Here is a 27,401-nt window from a genome sequence, read left to right on the forward strand (position 1 = left end):
CAGGAATCTGGCATATCCAGGGCTGTCTGCCTTCTGAAATTCTTAAGGTTATTTGTGAAAAGTTACTCTAATGAAAATTATTTGCTCCTCCATGGAAAGTACAGATGCCTAGGCTTCACCCCTGGGAACTTTGTTATAACTGGTCTGAAGTGGAACTCGGGCATCAACTTCCTAGGGGATCATAACGTGTGATTAAGACCCCAAGAATGTGGTATCTCTTTTAAATGTAATATCCTCTCACCTGCTGCCAGTCTGAAGTTTTTGCCAGATGTCTTGTCATGTAATTCATTCTATTCTGATTCTTTGAAAACGACTTATACTGTATGAGGTGCATGGTAACTCTGAGGGGGGATACTAACTGATCCGGGCCCCTCAGTCTTCTGCCAGGGTTACTGTCACGAGCAAAGGGCATCTTACCCCTGACCTTCCCGAGAGACGTGCGTGTTTAACCTGAGGTTTGTCAGCCTTGGCAAAACTGACACGTGGAGCTGGATGATCCTTTGTTGTGGGGGTTGTTCAACTTAGTGTAGAACATAAGCAGCACCCCTGGCCTCCACCCACCGAATGCCAGCAGCACCCCCAGAGCTGTGACAGCCCAGAACGTCTCTGGACATTGCCGTGTGTCCTCTGGGGACAAAAATGTTCCTGCTTAAGAGCCACTGGTGTAACTGCAAGAACAGTTTGGAGATACTGTACTTATGTTGTACATGCTTGCTTAGTCTCCTCAGTCGTGCCCGATTCTTTGCAACTCTATGGATTGTAGCCTGCCAGGCTCCTCTGACAATGGAATTCTCCAGACAAGAATACCAGAGTAGGCTGCCATGCCCTCTCCAGGGGATTGTCCTGACCCAGGGATTGAACCTGCATCTCTGCCTCCTGCATTGGCAGGCAGGCTCTTTACCACTAGTGCCACATGGGAGCCCAGTCTTATATTAGGTTTAGATTCAGCTGAAAATTAGAAAACCCACAGAATAATGACGACTTGTCACAGAACAGAGGGTGTTTTCTTCCTTACACAGAAGTCTGGAGCACCCAGGTCCTTGAGAAGGACCCAGGCTCCTCCTAGCTCACTGCTCTGCCCTCCTGTATTCCAGAGGCCTCATGGTCAGGATGTTCTCTAGGATGCCAGCCGTCATATCCCCATCCCAGGAAGTGGGAGGGAGGCCAGGAAAGATGGTGGCATAGGTCACGCATGCACTGCGTGTCTTTTAAGTTTTAAATTGTCTTGTCTTTTAAATTTGAATTTTAAATTTAAATTGTCTTGTCTTTTATATTTCTAGAAGCTGCTACATGACACTTTTGTTTATGTTGGGTTGGTCAAAACAACTGAGACAAAAACAAGTAGTCTTTTTCTGGGTACCCTTAAGCTTAGTTGTAAATGGAGGGTTCTATTACTAGGGAAGACTAAAGAATGGGCACGGAATAGGCAGGTAGGCGTGTTTGCCCCAGTTCTAAGTGCAGTGGGTTAGAGTAAGGCAGAGCGGCACTGCTTCCCACACAGGCAGTGGGAAGGTGCTTTCCTGGCCTGGACATTCGCCAGGGTTAAGGAGATGCCGAGCAATTGCTCAAGAAAGGAAAGCTCTTTTTGTTTTAAGCTACCATTTGTTGACAATCTAATGTATATCCAGCGCAATGCAAGATTCTTTATGATAATCATCTGATCCTTATAACCACCGTGTACAATAGGTTCGTGTTGCTCATGGCTTGGTTGAGGAGAGCAAAGCGACTTGCCCTGGATCAAAGCTAATCAGTAACAGAGCTGGGATTTGAACTCGGGTCTGTCTGACTTCACACCCCATTTGTAGAGCTGGGTGACCTGCCAGCCAGGCGGGCAGAGAACAGCAGTGAGACACGGCCCCAGTCTTGTGGGATTGCCTGCCGGCGTGGAGATGATTCTACTGTTGGTGGGGCTTGGCAGGCACTGACCCTGGTGTGGGTATAACCCACGCGATAACCATCAGAAGCGCCATTATCTCTTATTAAGACAATGATAGACCGCCAGAGAAACGAGGAGTAATACAGTCAATCAGAGCAGCCTGTCACTGCCATAATCTTGTTTACCACCAGCCTGATCTTTATTAGATTTTTCAGTTCTGTATTTGTTTATTTCTGACCCTCATTTAGAGAGCAGTGTGGAGAACCTAAAAATAGAGAGGAAATTCTAATAATAAATGAAAGGTTAAAATTAAAGATTATTTAGCTTAGAGAAGAGAAGGAAACCTTTTATCTAGCACATACTGAGATTGGTGTGGTGTTTTCAGTTTTACTAAAGCAAGAGGCAGTGGGCCTAACTGGATTAACTGAAGACCTCGTGACTAACATTAGCATGGGTTACTGAAAGGGTTTCTAACTGTTTTTTCTTTGGCTATCATAATGCATTGGATTTTTCAACTCAGAATCATTTTAGGCACATCTGCACATGAAGATAAGATATTAAAAATAATAAAATTCTTAAAATCTCATGCTGCTGTGTAGAAGAACTCAAATTATTTGAATGTTTAGTGTTTTGAACAGGATTCTGAAAATGTGAATCTTGAGCAGTAAATAGGGTCACGTTATAGAGGAACAAGGAAAAAAAGAAGTCGAGCATACTTAAGACAACCCATTGCAGCGTATCAGAAATCAGTGAGCATGTGTAAACCGCTAAGGAAGGCTCGTGTGGGCGGACAGGGAGATGGAAATGCAAATTGTAAAACAGAGGCCTGGCACATCTTTATGAAAAGAATAAATGAATATAAATTTAGTTTTTAAACACACATTAAAATGTGAGACTGCCTATGAAAAGTGTCTAGAAGATCTTTCAGTTTTATGGAAAATAAAAGTACACTGACTTGAGAATATAATTCCTTCTAGTGTCTGAGAAATAGCAGAGGGCACTGAGGTGGGAGTTAAACATATCCGAGGGCACAAGTTATTTTTATTTAGGAGGCAAGATGATTAAGTGTTGGCAGCAATTAAAATGTGATATGAGAAGGGGGATTTTGGTGTGAAGTTGATGCTGTCGCTGAAAGTAAAGGATCTGTTATGTGCTTGTGTTCGGAGCAGCTCTGGCGCTGGGTTAGGTGCCGGTAAGTGTTCCCTGCTTTACGAATGACAGAACCCCAAGTCAGTTTATGTAAAGCAGTTGACCCAGGACCTGCCTATTTCTAATCGTTAGCTGGTACTAGTATTGTTATTGTTTGTAATCACTAGACCAAGGCTTGCAGATAGACTTAATATCATTGTGAAGACTGGGCAGCTCCTCAAGGCCTGCGAGGATGCAGCATTTCATCTTAGGGTTTGAGGAGCTCTCATGATCAGGTCCATCCAGTGAACGCTTTGGTTTTTCCAGTAATCATGTACGGATGTGAGAGTTGGACCATAAAGAAGGCTAAGCGCTGAAGAATTGATGCTTTCAAACTATGGTGCTGTAGAAGACTCTTGAGAGTCCCTTGGACATTATGGAAGTCAAACCAGTCAATCCTAAAGGAAATCAACCCTGAATGCTCATTGGAAGGACAGTTGTTGAAGCTGAAGCTCCAATACTTTGGCCATCTGATGTGAAGAGCTGACTCATTGGAAAAGACCCTGATCCTGGGAAAGATTGAAGGTGGGAGAAGGGGACGACAGAGGATGAGACGGTGGATGATACAGCTGACTCGATGGACATGAGTTTAAGCAAACTCAGGGAGATAGTGAAGGACAGGGAAGCCTGGTGTGCTGCAGTCCATGGCGTTGCAAAGAGTCAGACATGACTGAGCGAATGAACAACAACAACAGCAATAGCAATGGTCCTGTCCATCCTGAAATCTGGTCCATCTTACGGTAAAGGCATAGGGCAAATGAAGACCTCAGTGTCACTTTTATTACTGATGGATCATGGAGAACGTGGTTTACATATGTGGGCAGCACACTGGCCAAAACTGAGTTTCAGAATTAGACGTTCTTTCCTGCCCAGCACTGCCGGACTGGAATCCCTCTCCTTGTGCCTGTTCATCCCTGGCGGGCGTGGTCCACTTGCCGCCGCCCCGGAGGCAGGAACACATGCCCCTGAGAGGAAAGGGCACGGGAGGGCAGCACTGCACTTGCCCATTTCCTCCTCCTCTGTGATCACGTGAAAAGCCTCTTTGTCTCGGGAGGAGAGGACTGAGAGACAGATGGAGAGAGGCCAGGGGTGGAGCTTCTTGGACTTTAAACATGAAGGGTTTGAGAGTAGGTTGAGATCTGTGGGTACTGCCTGTCTCTTTAAAAAAACAAAACAGAGACAAATATCGTGGTGCTCACAGACCTTCCCTGCCGTCCAGTGGTTAAGACTCCACCCTTCCACTGCAGGGGGTTCAACCCCTGGTCGGAGGAGCTAGGATCCCACACGCCACGCAGTGTGGCACAAAAAATGAAAGCAAAAATTTTTTTTACAGATGATTGGGGGAACAAAAGAACTTGTGATTTATGAGTAGTGAAGAGTGGTGAAGGCTGGTGGAGGTGGTTTGCTGGTCTTTGTGAGCAGCTGGTTTCTGGAGGGTAGGGTTTTTCTTACCCCTGACTTGCAGCATCTGGTGGTTCCTCTGGTGTCCACACTGCCAGCACGCTGGTGGAAAGCCACCAGTGTGATGTCAGCACATGAGGAGCTGGGAGGAGACCCACAGAGTACGTGTTCATGCAGCATTTCCAGTACACTGACCCAGTGGGTAAAGAACTTCCCGCAGAGATAAGAAATCAATGAAATCATTAGGAACCAGTGAGTTTTGAGTACTTTTAATCCTAAAAAAAATGGTCAGCTCAGTCAGTGCAGTCGCTCAGTCGTGTCTGACTCTGCGACCCCATGGACTGCAGCATGCCAGGCTTCCCTGTCCATCATCAACACCCGGAGTTTACCCAAACTCATGTCCATCGAGTCGGTGATGCCATCCAGCCATCTTATCCTCTGTGTCCCCTTCTTCTCCCACCTTCAGTCTTTCCCAGCATCAGGGTTTTTTCAAATGAGTCAGCTCTTCGCATTAGGTGGCCAAAGTATTAGAGCTTCAGCTTCAGCATCAGTCCTTCCAATGAATATTCACGACTGATCTCCTTTAGAATGGACTGGTTGGATCTGCTTGCAGTCCAAAGGACTTGTCAAGAGTCTTCTCCAGCACCGCAGTTCAAAAGCATCAATTCTTCAGTGCTCAGCCTTCTTTATAGTCCAGCTGTCACATCCATACATGACTTTGTGTAATTTAATTTTAATAATGGTGGGCTTAATTTCTGAAACACAGCAGCCAGCTCTCCAGAGCCAGCCCAGGACTGGTGGGCTGACTCCAGCCCTGCACCGAGTAAGTCGTGGCCACGCGTGTCCTATCTTTCTATGTCCTGCACTTGACAGAAATGCTGTTCTTCTAAAGGCAGATGAGGGTTAACAACATGAGAGGTCAGCGTCTCATAAAGCATCGAGGCAGACCCTGGCCGCCAACACCGGCTCGAGGGTCCGACAGGCCTGGACTTCACTGACCTGGTTTGCACTGTGGCTTTACTGCTTGCCCAGTGCATGGCCGGAGGCAAGTCGCTTCCACGCTGAGCCTCAGTCTTAACTGTGAAACAGAGAAAATAGTTCCTATTGCATAGGGGTGTCGTGATAAATGAGATAAGGCACATAAGGCAGGGCATGCTAGGCTCCCGGTAAGAGCTGAAAAAATAACAGTTGTCAGGAGGAGGAGGAACACTGTCAGGTCCTGACTTGAACACGATTAATGGAGGCGATGACGTGACACAGTATGTCTTATTGCAGAAAAACTTGGTTCAAAACGTATGAAAAGTCATTAGGACATTTTTGGTATAGAAGATAAAACTAGGCAACTGGAGGTGATACGTGGTAGACATTCTCAATGAAAATGCTTTATATAAGAATTGGGAATGGAACATATAGCAGTGGTGCTATAAATACATCTGTAAATACTTTATAACAATATTAATGTCATAAAAATACAAGGAACACAAGTAGAAACAAGATACTGGCAGCAGAGGAAAACTTTGGCATTCTTGAGGTTAACTCGAAGGCCCCAGCTGGCCAGCATGACAGAGCTTTGGCTGCTTCTGTAACATGCAATTTCTGTAGACTCTGGGAACTGGCAAATGAATATATAGTCGTTATTTTAGGGAGATTAAAAGATACAAACAAGATAAGAAAATAGAAATTACTTTTTGCAGACAGATAAAACTATGACTACTTGACATGTACGTTTCCAGATTATTTCTGTATATATAACATGAATTGTGTGTGTGTGTGTGTTTACATATACTCTGGATTCCTTAGGCTGCTCTGGTGCAGAACTTTCTAGCTAGTGTGACTAAAGTACAGTGTGTGGGTGTGCAGGGATGAAGGTGTCCTCGGCGCACGAGGTGGCTGGGATGGTGGTCACCCTGTGTCCTGATCAGATGCTGTCACTCGCTGTGTGTGCTGTGAATGGGAAAGGCTGGGAAACGTGCCTTAGACTCTCTGTGGAATCAGCCGCCTTCTGCACACTGGAAAAGTGGGGAAAAAAAGTGCCTCTTACTCCTGAATCTTAACTGAAAATTTCCCTTGTTTGTGCTATAGCTCTGGGTGAAAAGAAAAGAAAGTGAAATTGCTCAGTCATGTCCAACTCTTTGCGACCCCATGGACTATAGCCTACCAGGCTCCTGGGTACTTCCTGCTTAAGACCATTAAATATACCTCCTGAAAAGATTATGTCCTTTCTGTTACAGCTTTTATAATCTGAACAACAGGGCACAAAATATGCATTCTTTCCAATAGATTCATTATTCATTAAGAATTTATCTTAAGAAAATAATCAGGAATATAAGGAAAGATTTCTCCAAGAATGTTTCTTCTAATTTTATTTAAAATAGAGAAGTGCTTGAGATAATTAAAAACATCTAACAATAAGGGTCGGTTAAAAAAGTTTTGGCTCGCCTGTACAGTGGATTGCCATGTAATAATAGTGTGGAAACAGAATATTTAATACTATTGGGAGACAGTAACTATTGTACTGCAAAGAGATCAAACCAGTCAGTCCTAAAGGAAATCAGTCCTGAATATTCATTGGAAGGACTGATGCTAAAGCTGAAACTCCAATACTTTGGCTACCTGATGCAAAGAAAAGATTGATTGGAAAAGATCTTGATGCTGGGAAAAATTGAAGGCGGGAGGAGAAGGCAGTGACAGAGGATGAGATGGTTGGATGGCATCACTACTCAATGGACATGAGTTTGAGTAAGCTCCAGGAGTTGGTGATGGACAGGGAAGCCTGGCGTGCTGCAGTCCATGGGGTCGCAAAGAGTCAAACATGACTGAGCGTCTGAACTGAACTGAACCATAGATTTATAAATTACAGAGAACTTCCCTGGTGACTCCCAGCTCCCGATGCAGGGGACCTGAGTTTGATCCCAACTCAGGGAAGTTGATCCCACATGCTGCAAATAAGACCTGTGCAGCCCAATAAATAAATAAATAATAAATAAATTTTAAAAAGAGGCTTGAAGCCAGTATTTATAGCAAAAATTCAATCTTATAAAACAGAAAGAAAACCATGTTTGCATAGAAAAAGGGTTATAAAGATACCACATGTTAATAGCAGTTAACTTTGAATGTCGTACTTTGTGTATTTTCTCATTTTCTTGAAAGAGCATTAACTTCAGAGAAAGTAAAAATTGGCTCAGACCGAGAAAGTAAAATCTGCCTGTCCATTTATCAGGCTGATGGGAGCAGACACTAAAACCAGCTACCAAGTTAACAGGAAGTAGTATTTCTTCCAAACACAGCTGTAAAATGTCATGATGATACTCCCTTCTGAGCAACCCCTGCTTCTTATTCACTGAAAAGCATGGCTCTCTAAATTTTATCAGAAACTTTGCTGCGTGAAATTGTATCAGTAGGAATGACACATCCTGCTCTTGCCTGGAGGGTATCAGCCACTTTGACACAGAGCAGCAGCCCCATTTTAACCCAGAGTTGCAGATAGGGGGTTCTGGATTCAGCATCCTACACTGACCTTAACTTTGTAGTTTCCAAGGCAGTAGGGCCCTGGGTTCATCTGAAATTGACCCTTTGACAAGCCCTGCTTTGAGCCTGTCACAGCACCGCTTCATTTACATTTCATCCACACCCTGCCTTTCCCCAGAATCCTATGGTAACTTTTATCTTTTTCTCCGGGGAGATGCCCCATGGTTCCTCTTGTTCATGGCAGTGGGTCAGGAAGCCTGATGTTCTGGGACTATAATGACCCTGGTGTTCTTTAATTGATCAGGCTTAGACTATCATAGGAAAAAAAAAGTGAGGTTACTTTTTATAAAATGGCTTCTATGTATATTTTACAAGCACACACACACCATCCCCCTAAACAACACACATCTAAAGAGTCAGCAGCAGTGTTAAAGGACAATAATTGTAATAGTCGTTAAACTCTCACTGTGAGGCAGATGCAGTTCCAGATATTTTAAGTTCTCTCATGTAACTTCATAAAAGTCCTATGAGGAAAAATGCTGCTATTCCTCTTTTTACAAATGAGGACTCTTGAGTTTTAAAAGCTTGAAAAATTGTCCCAGGGTGACAGTGTAAGCATTGAAAGCAGCATTTGAACAAAGCCCATCTGGTGCCAGAGCTCACATTCTTTATATTTTATATTTATATATTAATATTTGGCTGTGCCGGGTCTTAGTTGCAGCATGTGGGATCTAGTTCCCTGACCAGGGGTTGAACCCAGGTTCCTGCATCGGGAGCACAGAGTCTTAGCCATTGGACCACCAGAGAAGTCCCCAAAGCTCACATTCTTAACTACTCTGATACACTTTCTAAATTATCCAGCAGACCTTGGTAGTGTCGTGGACATGGGAGACGGCGCCAGCTTAGCTAGCAGAAATCACCATGGCTTCATTTTTTAAACACTTTACATGAAGTCTCTTTAATGGAAATATTATCTCTAGCCTGATATAGAGTAGCCTGTGGCAGTTCTGAAACACTATTTTAAAATTTCTGATTTTCTTCTTAAACATTTGTATGTATATGATATTCTGTTCCATGGTAGATCCTTGCTCATTTTAATACAAGATGGTATTTTAAACCATTTACCATGTTGTGCAGCTGAATTTGTCCACAGCCTTTGACTCTGCTAAGATGTTCCAGCATGTACACTCCCAAGACAGCTCTAAAGTCATATTTCAAAGATGTGCCTAATGAAGTAGAGAGACTAACTTTTTTGGTTTGGCTTCTAAATAATTTTGAAATCAAGTCTGATAGGATCCCAAAGCTGTTCTGAACATTTGATAGTAGAAAGTGTTGATTTCCAAGGTAATTATTTTGAAGGCTGGTGCTTCCCAGGTGGCGCAAGTGGTAAAGAGTCTGCCTGCCAGTGCAGGAGACACAAGAGACACAGGTTCAATCCCTGGGTTGGGAAGATCCCCTGGAGCAGGAAATGGCAACCCACTCCAGTATTCTTGCCTGGGAAATCCCATGGACAGAGGAGCCTGAAGGGCTACAGTCCACAGGGCCACAGAGTCAGGTATGACTGAGTGACCGAGCACACGTTTTGAAGGACTGTGTAGCATTCAGGCGAGATTAAGATCACTGGAGAGAGTTCATAAAAATAATCTTGGTCTAAGTCTTTATTAATTTAGCTAAGTATAAAAAAGTGAAGGGAGGTGAGGTGGCGACTCAGTGGCAGGCACCAGCAAGCTTTGGGTAACTTTTTCATTATCCTTAAGACAAAGATGCTCTGGGTAGGACCTTGCAAGGATGGAAAGAGCTGAATTCTTACTATACTGCTTCCTCCTAAGACTTGAGTTTACATCATCATTTCGGAAAAAGAGATACTAACAATCTCTGCTCTTCTGATCAAGAGTAAGCCTACAAATAATAGTCCTCCCAGTGGTTGAACTGAACTTGGCACCAGCAAGGCTGTGTCGTTCTCTGGAGGGGACGGGCCAAGTGAGCACCAGGTATCCCCGATAGCTCCTCAGACAACCAGGAAGGCTGTGCCATCAGACTTGGAGCATTTGGAATGAGAAGTCCTTCATTTCCTGCTTTGCTTTTTGGTGTCAAGTGAAAGTAAGTTCTGCAGATTCAGTCAGGATCTTCAGATGCCTCCTGTGTGCTGGGCACCATGTGAGGAGGGTCTGATATCTGTAAAGTTGAATTGACTCTGGACCCTCGATTCTTTCCCCGGTCATCAGGGTGTTTGCTGTTCAAAACAGGAGACCCCTGTGGATGTAAATCGCTAAATGTGAAGTAAGACAATCAGGCCAAAGGTAGAGTGTGAAGAGCTAAAGAAGTGGGTAGGAGCACCTATTTCCTGCTGTAGGTGAGCGGGATCTAGGAAGCTTCAGAGAGGAGTTGGCTGAGACTTGAATGTTTTGGAGTGAATAGGATTTCAGCAGGTGAAGAGGAGAGGTGAGGTGTAGGAGGGAGAAGAAACGAAGCAGAGCCCGGCTGGTAGGAAAGAGCTGGAGTGTGTTTGGAGCATTGCATGTGGCCTGGTTTGCTCGGAAAATGGTATCCGAGAGGGATGTGGAAGGCAGTTTGGCTGGAAAGATGGTCTGGCCTTGGCCGTGCCGATAAGCCGTGAAGGGCCTTAGACATGCTAAACACTAACCTGTTGAATTTTAGGGAAGCTGGAAAATGGCTAAGCTTTAGCATCATCAAGCCCTAGGTTGTCATTTTGGTTCTTGTACTTAGAAGCAGTGAAACCTTGTATAGATTTCTTAAACCCCCTGAACTCCAGCTTCTTCTTCTGTAGTGTGGGGTGCATTACAGTACCTTGTGAAGATTAAATGAGGTAGTGTAAAGTATTTAATTAGGTACCTGGTACCCGATGAAAGGAGTCAGTTAGCTGATGTTACTTTAGAATTCTGTGGACTTGTTTGAACATGCCTCTTCCTCAGATGGCATGTATTTTCTCAGTACCACTGATGACTTATTTGTTCCGGAGTGTGAATCACTGAGAACACCCAGAGAACAGATTGTTCAGGATATTATGTGCACCTGTTAACTGTTACAGATGTTAACACTTAGGAATTTAGCTCTTTAATTTGGACCGCTATCACAAATACACCATAGAATGGGTGGCTCAAAGAACAAACATTTCTTTCTCCCAGTTCTGGAGTTTGGTGGGCCTGAGGTCAAGCTGCTGGTAGTCAGACTGGGTGTCTGGTGAGGGTCTTGCTTCCTGGTTCAACAGTAGTCTTCTCGCTCTGTCCTCACAAGGTGGAGAGAGCTCTCTGGGGTCTCTTTAATATGGGCACGGACCACCCTCGAGACCTAATGACCTTTCAGAGGTCCTGCCTCCAAACACCATGACACTGGGGTGTAGGCTTCACCTGTGACTTTTGCAGGGGACACACACACACTCCGTCCCTGGCACCCCGAAATATTTACTGCCAAGTTAGGCTCGGTTAAAGAATTCAAGACGCAGTCCCTATTTTCAAGAGGCTTCTGATCTAGTTGGAGATTAAAAACAGCATATCTGTTTTCATAGACAAAGCTACCATTTTGTTTTAGGCTCCAACATTTTTGATTTAGGCTTTACTTGTGCTTAAAAGCAGTGAGACCTTATATAGAATTTTTTATTAATTAATTTATTTTAATTGGAGGCTGATTACTTTACAGTATTGTAGTGGTTTTTGCCATACATTGACATGAATCAGCCATGGGTGTACATGTGTTCCCCATGCTGAACCCCCTTCCCACCTCCCTCCCCATCCCATCCCTCTGGGTCATCCCATTGCACCAGCCCTGAGCACCCTGTCTTATGCATTGTACCTGGACTGGCAATCTATTTCACATATGGTAATATACATGTTTCAATGCTATTCTTTCAAATCATCCCACCCTTGCCTTCTCCCACAGCGTCCAAAAGTCTGTTCTTTACATCTATGTCTCTTTTGCTGTCTCACATATGGGGTCATCATTACCATCTTTCTGAATTCCATAAAAATGTGTTAATATTGTATAGATTTCCTAATCCCCCTGAACTCCAGTTTCTCCCTCTGTAGTGTGGGGTTCATTATAGTACCTTGTGAGGATTAAATGAGATATGTAAAATAAAGTATTTAGTTAGGTAACCTGGTACCTGATGAAAGGAATCTGTTAGCTGATATTACTTTAGAATTCCATGGATTCGTTTGAACATACTTCTTCCTCAGATGGCATTAGGCTCACTGTTTACTTTTTTAAGTACAAGACTTGTTACCATATTAAAAAGAAGGGCGAGGCCCCCAAAGCCCCGGACACACCGTTTTCTTCATTTACAACATTCTTTGTGGAAAATAGTAGATAAATGGGTGATATTATAGAGCAGAAGTAATTTAGGGTTTCAGAGAGGAGAAATGTTGATGTGAATGAGAGGGATTGAGGATAACCTGAGGGAAGAAATAATATATGCAAGATCTGATTAGGTGGCCAAAAAGGGAGGTTGTTTTCAGAAGGAAACAGCATAAGCCAAAGCCTGGCAAGTGGCTACAGTTTGAGGAGAGCTGTGTGGAAGCCATCCTGACTTCACTCCAGGTTTCTATGGGGCTTGAGCGAGGGGGCCAGTGCCGATTGCTGAGGGACTCACAGGCTGGAGCAGAGGGGTCCTCCTCCGAAGAGGAGGCTCAACTCCTCCAGGGACCTCCCCGGAGGAGGAGGCGCTGAGAGTGGTCCTTGAGGAAGGGGCTTTGACAGCACTGCATAGCGTGGGTTGGGTGGGAGATAGAAAGGTTGACATGAAGGAAACAGGCCGTCCAGCGAATGCAGCTGACCCACGGGTGAGAAGGGTGGTGTCCAGAGGAAGAGGGCGAGAGGAACTTGTTTAAAGATTCAGGACTTGGAGATTCATATTTACGGGAGGGTGGATATCAAAGATGGTATTTCGAGCCTAAAGGATAGAAATGATGGGTCTCGTGCGGAAACGGAGAGGGGAGGAAAGCTTCCTGTGCAGGAAGGAAGGTAAGTCTAGTGTGGACTGGCTCAGATAGGGAAGTAGTTTGGGAACAGTTTTAAGATGACTTATTATTCTACCACTTTAACGCAGTTGTTCCTTCCTTTATATCTGTGTTTTGCACTGTAGCCCTGGTTCATAGACCCACGTATTTAGATACCAGCAATCGTAAATGTACCTGCCATTTTGCATTTTAGAATCATTACAATCTTATTGTGTAGTCTTCATAATTACAGATATTATAGGCTGTTTTCTCCATCTGATATATCCCTGGAGCTTTCTGAAAACAGACACCATGCTGGTGTTACTCACTTCTGTGTGTCTAGAACCTAAGAAACGATTAACAAGCGTTTGTTTAATGAAAGCATATTGACCACATAGATTATTCTTGTGCTTTTTCTTTGTAGAAGTTGCTACAACAAGCCTATGGAGTTTGGTGACATGCATTTGAGTTGCCTGGAAGAAGTCAGTGCTCTTTGCTTATAGAACCTACTAAGTCCAAGGTTAAAATAAAGACTTGGTTAGGGAGTGTTAGACTTTGATGATTCCAGGTTTGTGTATGCTTCTTATAAGCTGTTTCCTCATCTGTTCAGTAACTGGTGGGAAAAATCACATGAAAAACTATCTTTGTGTTTTACCATTAATGAAGGAATGAAGGTGGCTCTATCACACAACTGTAATGGTCATTAATGTCCTAGCAAGGCTTCCTTTTGGAGGACATCACCCAAGTGTGTTCAGCCTGGAGATAACTTCTTCATGTATGGAAACTTCAGAAAGTTCTCTGCTAGTCAGGTGGCATTTGGCCATGAGACGCATTGACGCATGGTTACTTGAACAAGTCAGGGCTTTATGACCCTCAATACCAGAAAGTCTGAGATGGCCAGGCCGGGGCTGCAGTCACGGCTTAGTGGTGTCTCTGGACACCTGAGCTCCTCCCGTCTTCTCCCATCACCGCGTGGCTTTCATTCTTGGGGGTGCTGCGCCTCCATCCCGCTGCATCCTTGTCCCAGGCAGGAGAACTAAGGAAAGTCAGGGACAAAAGACAAAGGGGCCTTCCCGTGGAGCCCGCCCCAGTAGGAAGCCTTCCTGGCACCCCCTCCCGGCCAGTTCCGCTCATGTCTCGTCGGCCGGAACTATTTTAGATGGCCGTCCCTAACTGCTTGAGAAAAGGTTAGCATTTTTGTCTGGGGCCTCGCTTGCCCCGATCAGTGTGGTCCAGTTAGTGGGGGAGAAGGAGATGAAGGGTGTTGGCAACCAGCAGTCTGCCATAGGCGACCGCCAGCCAGCGCTCCCAACAGCCCGTTCTCTGAGGGGTGGGGTAGTAGCATCGATGTTCATATGACGCAAAGGAAGAAATAAAAAGATGTTAATCTGAACCCATGAAGAGCTATGACTGATGAATTCGAGTCATCCAGGAATTAGCTAAAAAGCAGAAGAACATATTTTGTGCTCTAAAAGCCAGCTAAGGGAGCTCCCTGGCAGTCCAGGGGTTAAGGACTCGGGGCTTTCACTGCTGTAGGCCTGAGTTCAACCCCTGGCTGGGGAATGAGGATCCAGCAAGCCAGGTGGCGGGTTAAAAAAAAAAAAAGCCAGCCAGATGTAGCATTAAATCTTAAAATGCTGCTAAGATTGTGTTCTGATAAAGAGTTAATGTTACATAGTTTTATTACAGGCAGATTCTTAGTATAATTAAGGGCTGAGAAACACTCAGGATCAATGAGTTTCATTAAGGAAATACTTAATAATAACTGAATAGCCCCTGAGAACTTGGGTTTATAACCTACCTGACATGAACATGCTCAAAATAGCCATCGTTCTAGGATTATATTTGGTCTAAAAATGTAAGGTTTTCTTTTTCCTGAAGCAGAGGTGTTCTCAGTCACACATACATATTCCTGGAGCCGTCTGTTACCCACAGCTTCCTCATATTGACACAATCCCAGGTCCTGGGGGAAAACGTCCCATGAACCACCATATCCTATAATGATGCAATATTCCCTGAGTGTTATCTCTAGTAAAGGTTATAGATGGAAGTGTTCTATCTGCACAGTCCACTGTGGTTTATGAGGTCTGTGAGGCGGCTCAGCACTTCAAGTGTGGATGGTGCAACGAGGAATAAAATTGTGATTTAAGTAGCCCACGTGGCTCGTGGTCACCTTCCTGGACAGTGCAGGTCTGGGAGGTAGAAGCAGTAGGGTTCTGGTTACCAGCGTCAGGGAGGGCGCTGGTGAGGGGTGAAAGAGGGGGAGGAGTCGCTCATGACCTCAGGGTTTCCCTCTTCAGTCGGGGGGCAGGTGGGAATGCTTCTGTACGGGGAATGGAGGTGGGGGTACGTTTAGGACTCTTGCATTCAGGCCTCAGGAACGAGTAGCCCATGGCGCAGCACCCAGCCTGCTGACTTCACCTGCGTTGGATGGTTTTCATGATTCTTATGCAGGATTCACCGTGTTACAGTTGATCACTACAAATAGAGTCTGAAATTCTTCCTGAAAATAGTCTTACCTTCCTGTTCGATCTTTCATTGTTCTCTCTCTTCAATACTCAGGTATCAAATTGTAGTGGAGATAATCCAGGCAACAACAATCAGCAGCTTCCCGCAGCTGAAGAGGCACAAAGGTGAGGACCAGTTCATTTTCTCTGCTTTTACGTCCTGAAGGTCCTGGGTCTAGTTCCCCGTCTTCTCTCTCCTGTCAGAGTTTTGACGTGTATGGAGTATACACTTAAGTATTTCAAACTTGTTAAAATATTGCTATATCAGCAAAAGAGAAAGTAAGTATGGTTTCATCCTAACAAAAACCTTTGTAGTTCTGTGTTCCCCTGATAAACTTTGTGTTCATAATTTTTAGAATATTGAAGTCAGTGGGTAGAATCATGCTGCTGTTCTGTTTACATACTAAACATAGTTTCATAGTTTTTCCTCATATTAAAAGGCTCCCCCCAAATAGAATTGTTTTGTTAGTTTTTGGAGAGCTCTGTTTTAGAGGGAGTGCGATCTGGTCAGCGTGTTGGCGGGCTGAGCATCTGGGAAGCGCCTCGTCTGGATGTTAACCTCTTCCCGCCGCCCCACCTGCCCGCACTGCTTCCTTAAAGCTGGACAGTCAGGTTGTGCTCGAAGTGACCATGTAGCGATGCTGCCAGGCTGCGTGTGCGGCTCTAAGCAATTTCATGTCCAGGGTTGTTTCTCCTTAGCCTTCGTTTCATGTTCTCTTTGTGAATAGTAAACTGAAGAAGTGTTTAAAAAAAAAAAATGGACAGATGGAAGATCCTAAGAATACTTGGGATGCAAACTAGAGATGAGAACTTTTTCTTTTTTAAATGAAGGTAGAATGAATATGCTGAAATATAATTTTGTTGCTACATATAAATATGTTTGTTTCAGGCAAGTCTTTTTCAATTATAATTGTTCATTGATTAGGAATTGGTATGTAATTGTGGAAGTATTTTGAGGATTTAAAGGGAGAAAATACTGTATAACAGGTGGGGAGAGATTACCCAATTGTGTGCCCTCTGAAACCTTAAGGAATTAACTAGCTGACTCTGCATTGACTTTTCTCAGGATAACACGGGAGGGCTGGGAGGACCTCTTTGTATATTCAGGAATGTTCAAATAAGGCTTCCAAGGCTTCAATAAACTCCAGCAAATCCACACAGCACTCTGAGAATGTTTCAGGTTCATAGTAGAAGACCAAATTACTCTCTTTAACAATGTAGAAATTTTAATTTGATTTTTGGTGGCTTTTTTCTTTTGGAATTTTGATGTTTTTAAGAAATAAGGTATCAAATGGTTTTTGAATTCTTTACAATGTCTTAACTAGTTTAATTGCTGGTACTGTTCTAGGGAAACTAAGTAATCATAGAAATAAGAAAAACAAAATTTGAGACCATCTAACCCAGCCCTGGGATTTCTTTGGAAGGAATGATGCTAAAGCTGAAGCTCCAGTACTTTGGCCACCTCATGCGAAGAGTTGACTCGTTGGAAAAGACTCTGATGCTGGGAGGGATTGGGGGCAGGAAGAGAAGGGGACGACAGAGGATGAGATGACTGGATGGCATCACTGACTCAATGGACGTGAGTCTGAGTGAACTCCGGGAGTTGGTGATGGACAGGGAGGCCTGGCGTTCTGCGATTCATGGGGTCGCAAAGAGTCGGACACGACTGAGCGACTGATCTGATCTGATCTGAACCCAGATCTTTGTCCTGTGAGAAAGAAAAATTAGGAATATTTGGAGAAACAGGTTCTTAGAGCAAATTTATAAATACTGCACAATTTATAAATTTTTTGAAGCACTTGGTCTCAGAAGTTTTAAGTGCGCTCACAAAATTTCCTTGCCTCTGACCTTATTTTATCATTCATTCTGGCCAAACATATTGACTGAAGTGTGACTTTTACCCACTAATCCCATCAGCTGCTTGATGGTCACAGAATTTGGGAAGTTTGCTTTGGTCAGGAGGGTGGAGCCCTCATGGATGGGCTTGGTGTTTTATGAGAGAGGCTGCAGAGAGATCCCCAACCTCCCCCATGAGGGGCTTCACCAAGGACCGCCCTGGCGCCCTAGTCTCCAGACTGTGAGAAACACGTTTGTGTTGTTTACAGCCGGCCAGTCTGTGGTGTTTGGTTATAGCTGCCCAAACTAAGACACTGGCCAAGTGCCGGCATTCTAGTAGTAATGGAGCATATGCTACGACTTCTTTGCTGTTGAAGGCGAATAAGCCCAGTATTTCAGCTCCCTCTTTTTTTTTTTTTTTTATAGTTTTTAATTGACTGGCAACTTTATTTTAAATTATATGGGCTTCTCTTAGGTGTGTAAGCCAGCCGAGTTATCATCATACAGTTCCTTAAGCAACAGGGATTTACTGTCCTGGTGTCTAGTCTGATGTCTCTTACCCTGCAAGGCAGTGGAGGGGGCGGGGGGTCTCCACGGGGCTGCTTGGTGGGAGACTCCCCGCCCCAGACCTGGCCCCTGGGTCAGTGGTTTTGAAGGGTGGATACTGTCAGCACACGTAACAACAGGGATGAATCAGAATCCTGCTTTGGAAATTCAGACATATCATTAAGAGAGTGGACATTTAGGCTTTAACCACTAGAACAGCTGCTTGAGAAACCATAGCTCCCCAATGCCTGGAGCCCTTTTTATCCGTAACTTATTTTTCCCTATTCCTGTCACATCTGCAGTGAGCAAAACCTGTCAGCCCGTTAAGAGGGGTATGAGGTCAATTTAGTGGGAAACTTAAAAGAAAAATCCCAGAACATCTGATTGTATCCTGTGTGTTACCCTAAATTATTATTTTCTATTTCAGCTCCCTTTAAGGCTTTTTCTTTCCCTCACTGCTGTTCTGGGTTCTGAAATGTTAGCAAGAATAAAGTGATTCAAGAGTAATATTTATTTAGCTGACTGCAACAAAGGACAGGCTGTTGATCTGGGTCTAGTAGAAACTGCTCTGTATAAACACTGCCCGCATGGGGGGCCGTGCCCGTTGTGTGCCTTGTTTAGAGGATAAGTAGAGACTGTTGGAATTGAGTATATCAAGCAGAACTGTAGAAGAACTTCAGAATATACTGAATACGTATACACACATACACAGTTACTTGTTGATAAAAACCATAATGATTTCCCTTAGGAATAATTTTTGAATCATATTTCTTATCTGATTTTGGATTTAAAAGTGTCCCTGCCTAAAGGAAGGAGCTATTCTGTAGACTCTAGAGGACTTTTCAGAGTCCTTTTTGTGGTATTGCAGTAATTTGACACAGTTTCTAATTTATGAATGACCTAAACTTACACCGCAGCCCATTGCTGCAGGGCCTTTGCTAGGGTTTCTCTCTGCCCGGCCCTCCCACCCTGAGCGCGGCGGTGCCCCGAGCCTGCGGTCCCTTCCCCAGCACCCAGCGCGGGCCCGTCCCGTCGCTGCCTTGTGGCCAAGGGCTCAGCCGTTTCCATCATGCGCCCTCTGGTGGTGGTGGCTTAGTGACTAAGCCAGTCACGTCCAGTTCTTTTGTGACTCCGTGGCCTGTAGCCCGTCAGGCTCCTCTGTCCATGGGATTCCCCAGGCAAGAATACTGGAGTGGGTTGCCATGCCCTCCTCCAGGGTATCTTCCCAACCCAGGGATCGAACCCAGGTCTTCCTCCTTGCAGGAGGATTCTTTACCATCTGAGCCACCAGGGAAGCCCTGTGAAAGTGAAAGTGGCTCAGTCGTGTCCGACTCTTTGTGACCGCATGGACTACACAGTCCATGGAGTTCTCCAGGCCAAATTACTGGAGTGGTTTGCCATGCCCTCCTCCAGGGGATCTTCCCAACCCAGGGGTCAAAACCAGGTCTCCCGCATTGCGGCTGTCTAGTCTCATAATTTATATATCCAACTCAGCTCCCACCTTCCCCCCACAAAAAACTTGAGTCATCGTATGTCCTAAGAACCTGTATTTATTCAAGTCAAGTTCAGGTCCAGAGGTTTTCAGCAAGTGCGTGGTCAGTCATGTGCTGATCTGGGGCATGAACCCTCGTATCCTGCACTCGGTGCTCTGAGGGTCACGCTCTGAACTCAGAAGCTGCATGCGCCAGAGCTGTGTCTTCGGTTTCTGACTCCTCTCTGCTTAAGTCACATTCTCATCTGGGAGCAGGCCTCTCCTGGTAATCTGGCATGTGGATTTAACTGATGGGATCTTACTACTTTAAAAATCTGTTGAAAGCGTGTTGGAGGGCCTTCAACCGAGGAAAATGCTGGAAGTCTCAGCACTTGATATATTTAAGGAAGGAAACACGAATAAAAGGTGTGCTGCAGGCCCCTGGCCTCGCCTGGCCCTCGAGGCCTCTGTCGGCTTCTCTGCTATAACAGGAGAAGCTCCGCTGGGAGCTCCTGCTGGGGCCTCTGCTCATTCCTTAAGTATCCTTCCTACTGAAGGGGAGCGGCACACTCGACTCTGAAACTTCAGGTGTTTGCTGTGATAAGAGAATCCCACTTGTTCTTTTTTTTTTTTTTTTTTTAAAGCATACTGACCCTAAGTTGGAAAGTAAGGTAAATATTGCGTTAGTTCCTGGGCAACTTTTGAGGTGATCTTCAGATAACTTTGAGGAAATCTGTGATGATCGGTAACTGCCGAGAACTGCCGTCAGCTCTGCATTCAGAAGGAAACAGCATTTCTCCTGCTGAAACTTCACTGCTGCTGCTGCTGCTGCTAAGTCACTTCAGTCATGTCCGACTCTGTGCGACCCCATAGATGGCAGCCTACCAGGCTCCCCCGTCCCTGGGATTCTCCAGGCAAGAACACTGGAGTGGGTTGCCATTTCCTTCTCCAATGCATGAAAGTGAAAAGTGAAAGTGAAGTCGCTTAGTCATGTCTGACCCTCAGCGACCCCGTGGACTACAGCCCACCAGGCTCCTCCGTCCATGGGATTTTCCAGGCAAGAGTACTGGAGTGGGGTGCCATTACCTTCTCTGCTGAAACTTCACTAGTCCCTAAATAAATACACACCCATTTCTTGAACCCCCATCTCAGGACCTTTTACTGAAACATTTGTTTCAGTGTATAGGAGAGATTTCAGACTTGTCAGCCTGTCACTGTGGACTGAGGCCTGACCTCTGCCAGTGAGGAGCCCCGATAATCCCTTCCCTCCACTGTCTGGGGGGCCTGAGGAGACCTGTGCATCATGGGGGGCGGAACCACATGCTGGGGAGCCCCGTGGGGGTGGGCAATCACAGGCTTGCCTCCTGCACCCCCTTAGGAGCTGCATCTCTGTAGTACTCCTCCCAGTGTGGTGGGGGGTACAGTTTTGCCTTCCAAGGGACAGGGGGCATTTAACAAGGTCTGCAGACATTTCTGGTTGCTACCCAGGGGGAAGGGGTGCCTCTGGCATCTAGTGGTAAAGGCCAGGGATGCTATGAGACATTCCGCCACACACGGGACAGCCCCACAGGGAAGGTTTAGCCACCCGGAAGGTCACTGATTCCGAGACCGTGTGTCCTCCATGGGATTCCTCAGGCAGCCCGCCGAGGCTGTGGCAGTTAGGCTGCGCCTTGCAGTCTGACGTGAGAAAAGAAACACTGCTGTGGGTGCTTCTTAGTGCTTGGCAGACGCGGGGGTGCCGTTTTCACCCAGCCACGCTGGTGCCGCTTCAGGGCCCTCGGTTTGCACTGTAAGTCACTTCTCTGCCCTCTGCCACGTTGGAGGGAGCGCCCAGCGGTTGTCCCTGGTGTTTCTGTTTTGCAGCAAAGCACTTTACTCAAAGGAGGACCTGTATCATGGGTGGAAGGCTTGCGGCCCAAAGGGCTCTGTGACGCAGTTCACCGGCCCCCTGCAGTGCCCGCAGGGGGTTCCTCCGAGGTCTGACGCAGATCTCTCTTCCAGCAAACGACCCCCTTCCCTTTTGCTCTTACCTCAGCAGAATCTGGACTCGCTAGGAGGGAAGCCAGTGAACACTGATAATGAATTGTTTTAGACGATTAGGGCACTCACGTGTTCTTGGCACCCGTGTAAAGAGCCGCTGCCACCCACTGCGTCACCTGCTACCGCTTGTGGTCTCGGCCTTCTTCCTTAACCTGGATAAACACTGTGTGATTCACCCGGCTTAACAGCACATGGCGTTACCTAGGGCTCAGCAGACGCGGCTGCAGGAGGCTGGCACGAACGGGCAGTGTGTCGTCCACCCCCTGGCCCGCGCTTCTCTTGATGAGAGGATTTCTTGGCTGGACGGGTCCTCAGGTCACAAAGAAGCATATTCATCTCTCTCGCTGGATTTCCTAGGATTTTTGCACAATAGTTGCACGCACTGCAGCAGTGCCCTGTTAGGCATTAAGCCCTGAACGTGGCATTAGTTTTCCGAGGCAAAAAAATAAACAGAATTGTCTAAGCAACAAACTGCCGTTGCATTTGTTAGCAACAGGCTTTGTGATCAGACAATGACTTTGGCCCTCAACAAACAGAAGGCATTCACGCGAGCAGGGGACACTCCAGCAGGACTCTGGGATGTTTCCTCAGCTCTGCAGCTGGGTTTTAGGGGAAGGTTTATTCTCTTTCTCCCTTCCCTTTGGAATTTGCCTGTTTTTGTCCTTTTAGAAAGACTTTTAAGCCTTCTCAGGAGAAGAATGTGTTTGTTGTTAAGTGTGTATCAGTTTCTTCCTCTCTGTCTCTCTCAATTAGCCTGTTTTAACCCAAAGTTAAAATTGCAGTCTAGGTTTATTTTATAAAAGGCAACTCTTTGTCCTCGCATTTTAAAGTAGCTTAAAGATTATGCACAGAATTTAAAATGTAAGAATATATGTGTAGCATGTTTAAAATAAATGTAACCAATGCAAACTAGTGTAAGGATATATGCTTTAAATCTTTTTAAAATAAATGTAATCAGTGCAGAAGCGTGGAATGCAACTGTGGGAGTTTAAGCTCCTTAGAATCTAAGTGTAATGGAAATAACGTGAGTTTTGGAAGCAGAAAAAGACAAATGAAAAGTTTTCTGAAAAAGTCACAATTCCAAGCAAGTATTTCTTCAGGTACACCCACAAATAATTTCAGTTTGCAGTATGCTAATTTGGAGACAGACTAACAGTTACTTTATTTAAAAATTTTAATTGGAGGATAATTGCTTTACAATATTGTGTTGGTTTCTGCCATACATCAAACGTTTATCTTCCTACTTTCCTCTTGAGACGCTGAGTTCAGTTCTTCGAGCAGGCCCTCCCTGTCAGCCAAGCACAGGACGCACTGAGAACCCATCATTGCCGTCAGATGAAAATGCCTCCTCGGTTCAGTTCAGTTCAGTCGCTCAGTCGTGTCCGACTCTTTGCGACCCCGTGGACTGCAGCACATCAGGCCTCCCTGTCCATCACCAAGCTCGGGTCCATTGAGTCAGTGATGCCATCCAACCATCTCATCCTCTTTCGTCCCCTTCTCCTCAGTTACACGTTTGAAAACACCTGTGACACGACAGACCCCCTTGAACAGGGCTGACTGCTGACCCGAAGTCTGCGCGTGACCATTGGTGATGCGTGTCGGAAAAGGCGGCTCTGATAGATCCCGTGCCTTGTGGTCCTTGCCTGAGCTTTTCCTGCCGGACGTGTGCAGCCTGTCCAGACATGGTTGTCAGCATCTGCACAGACTGACTCTGTGACCTGAGGGTGGTGACGACCACCCTGGGGAACTGGAGGTCTCCCTCGGTGTGTGAGGGCTTCCCTGGTGGCCCCGTGGTAAAGAATCTGCTGGCCTAGCTTGAGACGCAGGTTCGATTCCTGGGTCTAAAGATCCCCTGGAGAAGGAAATGGCTACCCACTCCAGTGTTCTTGCCTAAAAAATTCCATGGACAGAGGAGCCTGGTGGGCTACAGTCCATGACGTCACAGAGAATCAGGCACGACTGAGCAGCTAACACTTCTCTGAGCGGATAACCTCACTCCCTGCTTCCAGACAGCAGAGCCCTAGGAGGGGAGCTGCTGCAGCTCCCAACACCAGGTCCAGACTGGCTGGTGTCCGCATCCATCCCTGTGCTTCCCTGTCGCCACAGGGTGGGGTGCTGCTGCTAAGTCACTTCAGTCGTGTCCGACTCTGTGTGACCCCATAGACGGCAGCCACCAGGCTCCCCCATCCCTGGGACTCTCCAGGCAAGAACACTGGAGTGGGTTGCCATTTCCTTCTCCAGTGGCCTCCCCCAAAGCCAGCCTCCTTCCTCACTGTCTACTGGGTACCACCCTCCCAACTTGTAGCCTGTTTCCTTCTTAACTGCTTCCTTCCACCAGCATTAAAACCAGCTCATTTCTCACCCATTTAAAAGAAAAAAGCCTGCCCTCAACCCCTGCCCCTCCCTGCCTGCAGGTTACGTGTGCAAAGCTAGTCCCTTCTCCACAAGGAGGTGCTCGATGCTTAGTCATTTTTAAAAATTAACTTTGTGTGAATTTTTTGCATTTGCTTTAAATTACATAATGTCAGCTTAAGGAAGCAAACCATTGTAAATATTTTTAAGTTAAATTTTTAAAAAATTTTCCCTGAGACCACAGAGCTCATAGTGGCAGAGACCAAATTCTAATCTGATTCCAGACTCTACTGACAGCCGTCCACAGGACTTGTCCGCTCGTGGTCCTGGCCACAGCTAATTGGTGGCAGGGAGGGCTAGATGCCATGTTGGAGTAAGGTGAAAAGCGGGAGGTGAGGAGTCTCACCCTGGTTCCCTCTTTCACAGCCAGGGCTCGAGAGAGAGCAGAGTACCTGATGCATATCGAGGACTCAGCAGAACATTAGCTCTGTTATATTGAACCCTCGGTAACACCTGACACAGATCACGCATCCGCTCAGCGTGTTCCCTGAGTCCTGACGGTGTTGCTGGGCACTGTTGTGGGTGCTGGTGGCCCAGCTGTGTATAAACAAACAAAATGCTACTTTTATGAGGACATACTTGGAGGATAAGTAAACCAAATAGGTGGTATGGCAGTCCTGCTATAGAGAAGGTATAAAGCCGCGCGGGAGAAGACTGGTGTTTTAGGGTGGAGGTTGCAGGTACAAAGAGGGTGACCAGAGATGTCTTTGCTGAGCCCTGAACTAGGGACCTGAAGGGGACAGGGCATGGAGCCAGGCAGATTCTTGGGGGATCTGCTGAGATAATGGATAGTGAAGCCCCACAGGAAGCTACCCAGTGTGTTCAGGAAGCTGGTCACCAGAGACCATGTAGAGTCCAGGAGAGGCAGATCCAAAGACAGCCCTGTAGCCTAGTGACTCACTGTTTTATAGATATACGCCATATAGTTATTGTAAAATGTTGGCTCTGTTTCCTGTGCTGTATGTTCTGTCCTTGTATCTTACCTGTTTTATACCTGGCAGTTGGTACCTCTTAATCCCCTTTATCTGAGTTGACCTTCCCCACACTCCTCTTCGCTCTGGTAACCACTAGTTTATTACTTGTGAGTCTGTTTCTTTTTTTCAGATTCCTTATATAAGTGAAAGCATACAGTATTTATTTTTTTTCTCTCTGACTGACTTCACTAAATATAATGACCCCCAGGTCTATCCATGTCACACATGGCAAATTTTCAGCCCCACATTTTCACAGATTTGGCCCAGCGTGACCACGTTCCCTCCCTCTTTGGCACCTTGTCCTCTGACTGCCTACCGCCTATCTGTCTCATTCAAGGTAAAGAAACTGCCGCCATGAAGGCTGACCTCCTGAGGGCCAGGAACATGAAAAGGTATATTAACCAGCTGACCGTGGCAAAGAAGCAGTGTGAGAAGAGGATCAGAGTCCTGGGAGGCCCTGCCTATGACCAGCAAGAGGACGGGGCCTTCGACGAGGGGGAAGGGCCTCAGAGCCAGAAGGTAGAACTTGGCGGTTTCTTGCTTTGCCATTTCGTGTTTGTTATGCACACTGATGTCATCACACAGGCAGTGCCTTCACTTCTTGGCATTTAACCTAAAACATGTATTCCCTAACATAAACTCACATGTTGACTTTTAGGAGTCAAGAATCCACACTTCTTGGTGTCCTTCTGCGAGTGGTAATTGGTGTGATCAGGAGGTGTGAGATGCGTGTGTGTGTGTGAACACGCCTGTGTGTGTTTTCCTGTCTCCCTTTTGTCCTCCCACCATCCCAGAGGAGCGTATTTATATTTTCAAGGGCCCAATCAGATTACTCACTACTAATTGGATAGAAATTACAGGCAGTGAAGCAGAATGTCTCTTAGAGGTTATTTTACTTAGCTCTCACCACAGTGCTATGAATATGTATTCCATGTCTCCATTTTACAAAAGATGACAAAACAGTTGGTGTAAGTAAATTACCTAGTAAGGCCATGTGGATAGGAAGAGACAGAACTATATAAAAACCCGGATCTGGTTGGTTCACAAGTCTGAGTGTAGCTGAGGACCCTGCACTTGAATGGAAAAGACGCCCTGGCTCTGTCTCTCCTGAAGTTCTTACAGAGCTCTCAACCCACCTTTCCTTCTTGACTTCCGTACTGTTCTTAGTTTGCTAAATCTTTTGGCCTGAAATCAAATCAGGTAATTTCTTAAGAAGAGTAAGTATTTTATTATGGGATAGGGGGAACGGGTAGTTTGGGATGGACATGTACACACTGCTCTGTTTAAAATGGGTAACCAACAAGGACCTAGTGTAGAGCACAGGGAACTCTGCTCAGTGTTATGTGGAGGCCTGGATGGCAGGAATGGATGCATGTATATGTGTGGCTGAGTCCCTTTGCTGTCCAGCTGAAAAATATCATAACATTGTTAATCAGCTGTACTCCAATATAAAATAAAAAGTTTCAACAACAACAAAAACGTTATGTTACAGAGTCAGAAAGCCTGACTCTTAAATCCCGGATTCACCGGGGATTCACTTTGGGCAAGTGAGTTAGCCTGTCTGTACTCTGTTTGTAAAGTAACAATAATTGCACAGACCATACAGGGCATGATAATTATGGAATTAAATAATGCACATAAAATGATAAGCACAGTAGTCGGTATATAATGAGCACTCAATAAACATCTGTTGTAACTGGCATTAATTATTTGGGGGTATGTTTTAGTGATGTCATAACTGTAAGAGGAATCCAATTGTGAACTCTCCTTTCAGGATAAAACATCATTCCCAGGATCCTAGTTCTCCACATTCTCTTTAGTCTGATATAGACAATTTCAGGAATATATTGTGGATATTCCACGGGCAGAGAATCTTGGGCCTGGGTCCCTCTTGGTAACATGTTGGGTGTTTTAGGAGAACGTTTATTTACTATTCTAGGCCTTGTGGTCCTTTTGAGTGCTATAGGGATGTATTTCCTATAGAAAAATTAGCCTGTGGGTTAAGAAACAACACACACAAAACATAAAACTAAGTTAATAGCATACGCATCATGAAACCAGATCCAGTGGGACTGGGACATAGTGAAAAGAAGTAAATAAAAATCCCTGACGGGGAATAAAGAGTGATCACAGGGCACCTTCCAGCCTGAAGCATGCCATGGCCTTTGGCGCATCCACCAGGACAGTTTTTTGTCTTTTGCCCAGAGATTCTCTGTGGCAGCACCCCTCCCAGAATTACCAGCGGTTTTAGGACAGAAAGAAATGTGTTAATCCAACAGAGGAAATTAACACAAGAGCATCGTGTTTGCTGTATGGAAGCCCTTAGTAAATGGTAACTGGCATTCTGTTGTGTATATACACTTATATTTTTAAACCATCTATTGAGCAGTAGTGTCCACTTTGACCTACCCAGTGGTCTCTTTCCCACTTCTGCACGGAGTCTCAGAATTACTGAGAATTGCTCATCTCAGATTAATGCAGTGAGATTGAGTTCATCTCACGCTAACATATTTGACTCAAAAGTGTGCCATCTGTTCATCCTGGTCACCCAGACCCGCACCGTTAGTGTGCGTTACTCAGTGAAAGGCTTATGAAGGCTTCAAGAGAAAATTAAAAGCAAAAACAAAACACTTGGAGTAGAGAACTTAAAGGTTAATTCACCAGCTGAGATATGAGGTGTATCAGATGTTAAATTAGACTTGAGAGAGGTCTCCTGCCATTTATTTATGT

At 45.4% G+C, this 27,401-nt stretch overlaps 1 protein-coding gene across 4 annotated transcripts in view; it reads left to right on the forward strand.

Moving 5' to 3' along the window:
- The window catches only part of SNX25 (sorting nexin 25), a 91,766-nt gene that overhangs the window by 36,285 nt on the left and 28,080 nt on the right, over positions 1-27,401 (forward strand). For all 4 annotated transcript variants that reach the window (XM_070781728.1, XM_070781730.1, XM_070781727.1 and 1 more), the window contains exons 6-7: positions 15,448-15,518; positions 25,009-25,190. In XM_070781728.1, the coding sequence (XP_070637829.1) occupies positions 15,448-15,518; positions 25,009-25,190 (253 nt within the window). The remainder of the gene's footprint in view (positions 1-15,447; positions 15,519-25,008; positions 25,191-27,401) is intronic.

Source organism: Bos indicus, chromosome 27, assembly GCF_029378745.1.
Source record: "Bos indicus isolate NIAB-ARS_2022 breed Sahiwal x Tharparkar chromosome 27, NIAB-ARS_B.indTharparkar_mat_pri_1.0, whole genome shotgun sequence".
Taxonomy (NCBI): Eukaryota; Metazoa; Chordata; class Mammalia; order Artiodactyla; family Bovidae; genus Bos; species Bos indicus.